The sequence below is a fragment of the Octopus bimaculoides genome, chromosome 8 (assembly GCF_046866305.1).
Source record: "Octopus bimaculoides isolate indiv1 chromosome 8, ASM4686630v1, whole genome shotgun sequence".
Lineage (NCBI taxonomy): Eukaryota > Metazoa > Mollusca > Cephalopoda > Octopoda > Octopodidae > Octopus > Octopus bimaculoides.
Window position 1 is genome coordinate 86,211,306 of NC_142935.1, and position 9,303 is coordinate 86,220,608.

Sequence of the window (9,303 nt, forward strand, 5' to 3'; positions counted from 1 at the left end):
TCCAGCTTGATAAAATAAGTACCAGTTAAGCACTGGGGTCATTGTAATCAATGTACCCTCTCCCCTGTGCCAAAATTTGAAACCAGTAATTTAGCAAGAGTTATGGTGTAAGTCAGAACTGGAATTTAGTTGCATATTGTTACATTCTGACCTCTCCTTTCACCCTTGCTGGGTTGGTAAATAAATTACAAGTCAAATACTGAAGTTGATTTAAAGACTATACCTCTCCACAAATTATTGTCTATGTTAACAATAGATATTTTAATTGGAGTAGCAGACAGATCACTTAGCCGTTTTGATATCAAGCAAGACCACCCCTGGTTCTGTGATACAAACTTCCTGTTTTAAAGTAGTCTAAATTAAAACTTCTCATTAAAAGTTCATGTTAATTTATGTTCCAAACAGCTTAATAACAACAGTTATTTTACTAAATCCTTCACTATTTCTGAAATTGAAACAAAGACAGTGTATTTCAACAGACATATGGTAACAAAAGGGTTAATGACATATTAGTTTACTGATGTACCAGTGAACTGATGGTATTACTAGCCTGCTATGGTATCAGTAGACCAATGATTATCACTGTACCAGTGGTATAAGCCTACTGATAATACCACTGTAGTTATAGTATCAATCTACTAATGGTCCCAATATTCTCTGATGACTCTCCTTCAGTCATTAAATAAAGATGAAGTAGATCTTCAGTGTTGTCTTAGTTGTATTATTGCATTACATTCTTGGTTATTATTACATTAGATTTTGGGTTATTACTACTTTAGGTTATAGGTTATTACTACATTAGATTATTAGTTATTATTGCATGACATCCTTGGTTATTATTACATTAGGTTATAGGTTTATTACTACTTTAGATTATAAATTATCATTGCGTTACACCAATTTGAGGGGTTTTTTTTTAAAGAACTAATTAAAATGCTTTACATCATTATTATTTGCATGTTTTAATGTGTAAATTATTTTTTCAGTCTTAAAGATGAAGAGCTACAGAATCCACCACCAAAAAAGGTAACATTATAAATTCACTTTTGTACAGTATCTATCTGAGGATTGTTTAGGAGTTTAGTTTCCTACACAATCATTATTCAGAGAAACAATAAATAAGGACTTTCAAGCTATTTCATTACTTGGTGTTAACATCTCTGCGTTTCTCAAGTCATGTTTATAGCAATTCTGAAAAAAAGAAGAAAGGTAAAAAAAAAACAAAATCTATATGGTCAGCCCAAGGTTATAGTTGAAGGCACTTGTTCAAGGTGCCTTGCAGTGGGACTGAATACTGAACCATGTGGTTTGGAAGCAAGCTTCTTACCACACAGCCATGCCTACACCTTATATTTTCTCAATAAATTTAACTACATTTCTTCACATATTCACTAAATTAGTTTTACTAACATGGCCTTTTTAAATTATGCTTAATTGAATGGGACCTTCAAATATAAGAATTTTCCCCACCCCTGGTGTAGGCCATTCTTTGAAAAATGTGAAGTTATTTGTTTATGTAATTATCTAATTACAGAAAATTAAAATTGATAATTCTTTGGGGCCATCTGAAGATTATAGCCAGATGAAGAAAACCACAGAACAAACTAAAGTAAATGGAAACTTTTTTTATTTGCATATTGAACATTTTTCAAATGTCACCACCATCATCATTATCATTTACATTACCCTTATCATTATCATTATATCATCACATAATCATTGTCATCATCATCATCATCACATATACTTTTGTAATTATTGTTGTTGCTGTCAACAAGATAATAATAATAAATTTATTGTATACAGTGCTCAGATGCTCTACGACCTGTCAGAAAAGGGTAAAAGATGGGACAGAAAGCAGCAATAATTCAAGTAAAGGAAGATGACATTGAAAGCTGAGAGTGTGTGTTTAGTGTGCAGGATAAAGCACAAACAGGCTAAAAAGTAAACAGTAAAAGAGCCATAAAGAGGAAAAGGTGCTTAGGTGTGTCAGGAGTAGTGCTGGGAAATTTCAGGAAGCATGGAATTTTTGAAGAATACAGTATCTTGACAGCTAAACAGCTGATGCAGATGGTTTATTCCATGCTTCGAGAATTCTGAGAGTGAAAAAAATTCTTCCAAAAGTCATGAGTGCTGCATTATTTTTTGGTTTTATAATCATGTCTATGAGTGGTAGAGGTATTGAATTCCAAAAAGGTGACAAAAGTTATTGTTGGAAAGATGGTGGATAATCATATGGCTTTTACCAAGTCAGCTGCTAGATGTTGAACCTTTGGTGTGTCAGTGTTTAGAGAAGTAGTATGTTCAAGATACATTAAGTACCTGACAGTGGATGCTTGGTTGCATGTCTCTGGACAGCTTCCAGTAGATTGATATTCTGGACAAGATGGGGGTTCCAGACTGGAGATGCACAAGGTATTTCAGCAGATAGAAGGTAAGTGGCTGATAAAGGTCCTACTGAGTGAGGCTAAGACACCTTCAACCTTTTTGATGACTTTAGAAATGTTTCTTCCAACACTGATCATTGTTGACAACAATGCTTTAGTCATTGGTGTTGAGAAATAGGTTAATTCCAGGTTTTTCCTCTCAAAATGTAGTTATGCATTTGTCTACTGCCAACTTGAGTTGCCAGTCAGCTGTCATCATCATCATCATCATCGGCTTCACTTATTTCACACTCATTTACCCCAAACTACTTGTCAATAAATAGCCTTACTGTTTGGATTTACTGTTGAGAATCCAAGTCTTTTTCACTTGTAGATAGTTTGAGGTCATCCTCAATTTATTTTCACCTTGGTTTTGGTAAGCTCATAGGTAGGCTTAGATTTTCTCAGAATACTTGTCAGAGAGATTAGTGCAGCGATAAAAAGTAATGGAGAAAGTAAATCTCCCTGGAACATCCATTTGTGTATTTTTAAATATTCTAATGATTCTTTTGTGTATGTTATTTATTATTATTATTATTGGATGAAACTTTCAGGGATGTTTGGACTCATGACTGGCACGATCTGATTAGATTTTGGGGTCAATCCAGTACCGGACAAGGATTCTGGATTATTTGTTACATTCACTTTACCTTAAATGATATATTACGATTTTATGTTGATTTTCAAGTCTTTCTCTGATTATCTCCCTTGAAAGCATGCTCATGGTTTCCACGGAAGTTATGGCAGCGTTGCTGTTTCCAAAGTTTTATTTTCGTTTCTCTATTATTAATTTTACTCGTGTCTCTATCTTAGTAGAAACTGATGGCTAAAGAAATCAAACTACATAAACAAACGGCAGCAAAACCGTTCAGAAATTCGTACCTACTTGACAATTGCATTTCTAGCTCTGCTTTGAAAGAAGCTTTACTTCTTGGACTCACGTTTTTGTGCACAACAATGTTATTAAACCTCCATTAACAGCACCATGTCCTTTCCATTTTCTTTCATGCACAGATAAATTTTTCACTATAGACCTTAATGGTTGTAAAGACACTATATCAGTGGATAGACTAAAAAAGGCCTTCATAGAGAAAACTTTCCCTGTTCCCACTGCAAACGACACACACAGCATTACAAACACGGCCCGCACACCCATCTTCATATTCCATGACTACCATTGGGATCGATCAGGTATTGGACAAGGATTCTGGGTTACTTTTCCTTTTTTTTTGCTTACTTTTGAGAGTGGTCGGGTTCATTTTTAGTATTCTCATTTGTGAGAGCAGTCGAGTTTATTTTGGATATTTTCATTTTAAAAATCATCTCTGACTAATCATTGAGAGGACGTTGGTGTTGCCTTGGCAGAGGTTTCCGCTCTCTGAGTGCTCTTATTATTATATATTTGGTTTTTGCTTTTTATTTGTACAAGTTGACTCCAAGTCTCACCCAGTGACCTCAAGAGACAACAAGTTAGAAGTTCAAGTTGGTGTTGTGACTAGGGAGCCATATATTTGGTTTTGCACAGAGTATTGTTCTAGAGAATATGTTAAAACAAGTAAATTAAGGGTTTGTTTTAAAAGTAATTTGATTATTAGATGATAGTCTGATGTTAAAATGACAGTAAAAGTTGTTTGCTGTTATGTACATTTAAAGTATTTTGACATTGTTTACGGATTAAAATATTTTGGGTATTATATAGACAATGTTTTATGTAGGATATGGGCAGTTCCCATGAGCATTATTTTTTGAATTTCTTGGTGTCAGTCCATTTTGCTATCATTCCTAGGGCACCTATGACAACAGGTATTATTTTAAGTCTTGAGGTTCCACATTTTGCCAATTTCTATTTCAAGATCTTAATACTTGCTCAATTTTTGGTAGGTCTTGACAGATACATTCATGTCGATTGGGACAGTCATCGATGAGGAGGCATGCTTTTTGTCTGAAGTCCTTCAATATGATGTCTGGCCCATTTGCCTCTATCTTTCTGTTAGTTTGAACGGTGAAGTTCCAAAGGGGTGAGATGTGGTTATTTTCAAGCACTGGTGGTGGTTTGTGTTCTCATCAGATTTTGTCCTGGGGCAGGTCCAAGTCTTTACAAATTACCCAGTGAATATACAATGCTGCTTTATCATGCCTGTTAAGATACTCTGTAGGTGCAAGAAGGCTGCACTTGGAGACAACAGGATCAATGGTTTCATTTTGTTATTTACATACATGACATGGTTAACTGCTGTTCTTTAAGATGTTGGCTTGGTAACTTCTTGTAGGTAGGCATTGATCTTGGGCTGCTCTGACAAACGCTTCTGTCTTTGATTTTAAGCCAGAAGACACTAATTACTGATGAGTAAGGGCTTTGTCAATCAACATTATTAGCTGTCTTTGGGTATTTGCCATTGAGTGGTTTTTCTTGCCATTTATCATTAAGACTATCTAAGGCAGCAGTTTTAGCATGGGTTTTGATACGCTTAGCTTTTTTGTACTTGTTTGCAGTATGTCTAATTCTGAAATTTCTTGTATTTAGAATTCACTTAGATATTTCTTTGTCTGTTTTATTACTGAGTATGATGTTTTCTTATTTTAAGACAGGTTTTAACATCCAGTCATCAGAGTTTTTCAGGTCGGTGTTTAGATGAATAGGTTGTGGAGCCATCAAATGTGACTCTACTCAGAAGGCTGTAATCTCATTTGACAGGAAACCTGGCATAAGGAATATATAAAACAAGGCTGTGACTTTAAATACCTTTAATGTTGCCACATGTATATATATATATACACAAGCTGAATGATAAATGAAAATGGTTTGATGTGTGGAAGCCATGCTCTTCTGTGCATTACCTCCTGTCTGCTAGCTGGCGTGTGGTGAGTGAGAGCCAACTAGATCACGTCTTTACTGCTCCTACAGGTGTTTATGTCAGTTGTGGCAATCTTCATTGTTAATTCCAGTTGTAAAAGTCCATGGCCACCCTCTTTTCTTGGCAGGTAAAGTCATTCGATATCTGCGTTAGGGTGGTGCATTCTACGCATTGTCAACAATTTTCATATTTTTGTGTCACAATTTCAGATTTCAGTCATTGACCTGTTAATAATATTGAAACTGTAAGTCATGACTGGTATGGCTAAAGTATTGATCACTTTGATCCTGTTTCTTGCATTCAGCTCTTATTATTTTTATTATTATTATTATTATTGCATTCAGCTCTTATTATTATTATTACTAGCAGAAAGACTGCCCTCTGGGTGGTTTTCGGCTAGTCAAACCTGGAGTGTGTTTGTGTTTATATTAGAGACAATGTGTGTGTGAAAGAGAGAGGGTGGGGTGGAGAGAACATTGCAAACAATGAATGAAATAAACATAAAATGAAAAAATTGTATGAATAAAAGTTTGTTAAAAACTATCTTGTACTGAATATTCAAATTTGTGAACTTGAAATATTCAATAATAGAAGGAGTTCAGAAAGTAAATTTTCCTGAAAACATCAATTTATAATTTATACGTTTAGTGTGCTAGAAGTAGCAGCAATCACATATTGTATGCCTTATAGTGTTCCAAACAGCCATACCATCAAAATCACTTATTAATTTTTTTAGAAAAAATTATATTGGTATACTCTTTTTTACTCTTTTACTTGTTTCAGTCATTTGACTGTGGCCATGCTGGAGCACCGCCTTTAGTCGAGCAAGTCAACCCTGGGACTTATTCTTTGTAAGCCCAGCACTTATTCTATCGGTCTCTTTTTGCCAAACCGCTAAGTGACGGGGACATAAACACACACCAGCATCGGTTGTCAAGCAATGCTAGGGGGACAAACACAGACACACAAACACACACACACATATATATATACATATATACGACGGGCTTTTTTCAGTTTCCGTCTACCAAATCCACTCACAAGGCTTTGGTCGGCCCGAGGCTATAGTAGAAGACACTTGCCCAAGGTGCCACAATGTGGGACTGAACCTGGAACCATGTGGTTGGTAAGCAAGCTACTTACCACACAGCCACTCCTGTGCCATATTAAAAAAATTTTCATTTTATCAAAAATAAGCCTCAAAGTTATACAGCCATTTTGTGAAATAGCATTCATTCATTCAATAAATAATTTTTTTACATTACGTATATAGAATTAAGTGTGGGTTTTGCAAACAGTGAATTAAAACTTGAAATGAAAACATTGAAATGAATATATATTAAATTATGATTAATGAAAAGAGAGAGTGAGTGAGAGACTGTTGCAAATGAAAATAGAAAATTCTGCCTGCAACAAATTAATATTGTTTATTAAATCTACTCCACAGTGAATGCAACGAATATTTAAATTTGTGAAGAACTTGGAAGTTCAAATATTCAATAAACTTCAGAAATTGAAATTACAAGAAATTTTTTGAACATGAATTTATACAAAAATTTCCAAACAGTCAAGCCTTTAATAATTGCTTTCTTTAGTAACTATCACATACTTAATTAATAATCAGCTTTCTCCATTATAATAATAATAATAATAATAACGATTATTATTATTATTATTATTATTGTTGTTGTTGTTGTTCAGAAACAGTTCCTAAAAAATATAATTTACTTTCTTGTTTTTATTTTTTGTTTTTTATTTTAGAGTCAGAAACAGACATTGGCCCAAAAGAAACTCAGCCAAGTTGATAAATCAGGAATGAAGTCAATCTCTAGTTTCTTTTTTAAGTCAAAATCTTAACTGAATTCCAATTCTAGCTACTGGTATGGCTGCTTAGTTAGAGCAACATGTGTTAATAGCACAACACACTAATGCAAAGCATTAGGACTAGTGTTATATAATGTACATGTGTGTGTGTGTGTTTGTATATATATCCACTCACATGTATAGTATATAATATATATATATATATACATACACGTACATATGCATGTATATATAATATATATATATAATATATAATATATGTATATATATATATATATATGTACACAGACACATGTTTGTTTCATTCAGCTGATATTATTAACATTATATCAAACACATTAATGTTCGTAGCTGAGTTAAAATATACCAGTGTTATAAAATATTTTACTGTTTGTAGAGCTGAGCTCTTACTTGAGACACAAACGAAATAAATCACTACATGACCTCATTTTTGATTCAGGAAGAATATACTAGAATATGTAATTGTAAAATTGTATTTAGATCAAGTATTTGAAAGATTGTGATCTAAGAGTGTGGATTGCCTTCTTTCATGAAATTTTTGTAGTCCATTATTAAAATGGATATTCTTGAGAATAAAAATTCTACAACTTCATTTATCTGTTATCTTTTATTTGTTTTAGTCAATGGACTGTGACCATGCTGGGGCAATGCTTTGAATGGTTTAGTCAAACAAATTGACCCCAATACTTATTCTATCAGTTACTTTTTCCAAGCCATTAAGTTACAGAGGCCTAAACAAACCAACACCAGTTCTTAAGCAGTGGTGAGACACACACAAACACATATAACAGGCTTCTTTCAGTTTCTGTCTACCAAAAGGTTTTGGTTGGCTAAGGCTGTAGTTAAAGTCATTTGACCAAGGTGCTATGCAGTGAGACCTCAAGACCACAACCACTGAAGTGGTAAACATCTGGAATATGTGGAATTTGGAATGGCACCAATGACAAAGTCTTTTAGCAAAACCCTTTTCTGTTGTGGCATTTTGTAGTCGACTAGCCTTTTATAGACTCCGTACATTATCATGTGAATTTGGAACATTTGGTCGAGTTCTGTATTTTGATTAGTCAAATATTGTGCGGTATATGGATCTCCAAATAACTAACTTGAATCATCGCTGGCAGTCTATGTCTGCCTATATATATAGCCTTAATAAAACCTCTGTGACAGAGAGGTGAGAGAATTCCAGGAGGACGTGTCATGATATATTCCTGCTATTATAATGGAGCACTTGTAACCAATGACAGCCAAAGCTGAATTATCCAAACAGTGGATGAACTATACACCCAACAGAATCCTTGATGTGTTTATTTGGTCCACTGTATAATTAAGTAGAGGAATAAAGTCTTGCTGTTATTTTAAAGTTTGTTTCTGGTATCATTTCCACGAGTTAACAAGCAACACATGTTATATAATGATATCCAAGATTCCATAGTATACCAAGAGAGGCTTTATAATCGCACAGCTAAAGTCTCTAGAATTTAATTATTGAAATATTATTGAAATGCCATTTATGTATCATACTTAATGTATAGAGAGGTAATATTTATCCCTGCTTAAACGTTCATGTTCTGCTAGAACAAACTATACTGTGGTAGATACCATGAGAGAAACTCTCATATTGGCTTTTGGTGCAAAATGCACTCTTGTTCATATCACTAGCAGGGAGATAAATTCCCGCCATCTCCAGAACTGTTATCATCAGGTTACATGATTTCAACCTTCCTTAGCTTTGTCAATGATGGACACTCAACCTGCTTTGTCAATGATGGACACTCAACCAGCGACTCACCTCCTTAGCAGTGATATATAGAAAAATAGTGCTAGAACAGGTGCTGGTGTCATGATTAGTCAGTGAGCTTGTTAAAAAATTTATATTAGTGACAGAGGCAGTATTAATAGCGAGAAGTAATATTTATCCCCACTTAAATATGTGTGTTCTGTTAGAACAAACTATACTGTAGCAGATACCATGAGAGGAACTCTCATACTGGCTTTTGGTGCAAAATGCACTTGTTCAAATTGCTAGCAAGGAGATAAATCCATGCCATCTCCAGTGCCAAGGCCACCAGCTCACATGAGTTCAACCTTCCTTGGTCTCATCAATGATGGATGCTTGACCACTAGAAATAGCAGTGACTCATCTTTCTACAAATAATACATATTACTTAACAGGGGCG

The 9,303-nt window shown here is 34.4% G+C and overlaps 1 protein-coding gene across 2 annotated transcripts in view; it reads left to right on the forward strand.

Moving 5' to 3' along the window:
- The window catches only part of LOC106875240 (ribonuclease H2 subunit B), a 37,095-nt gene extending 29,377 nt beyond the window's left edge, over positions 1–7,718 (forward strand). Inside the window, exons 9-11 of one of the 2 annotated variants that reach the window (XM_014923304.3) lie at positions 987–1,026; positions 1,535–1,609; positions 7,043–7,718. In XM_014923304.3, the coding sequence (XP_014778790.1) occupies positions 987–1,026; positions 1,535–1,609; positions 7,043–7,138 (211 nt within the window). In that variant the 3' untranslated portion in view covers positions 7,139–7,718. The remainder of the gene's footprint in view (positions 1–986; positions 1,027–1,534; positions 1,610–7,042) is intronic. The other variant, XM_014923303.3, reaches the window with a different exon arrangement.
- Positions 7,719–9,303: the final 1,585 nt, after the last annotated feature.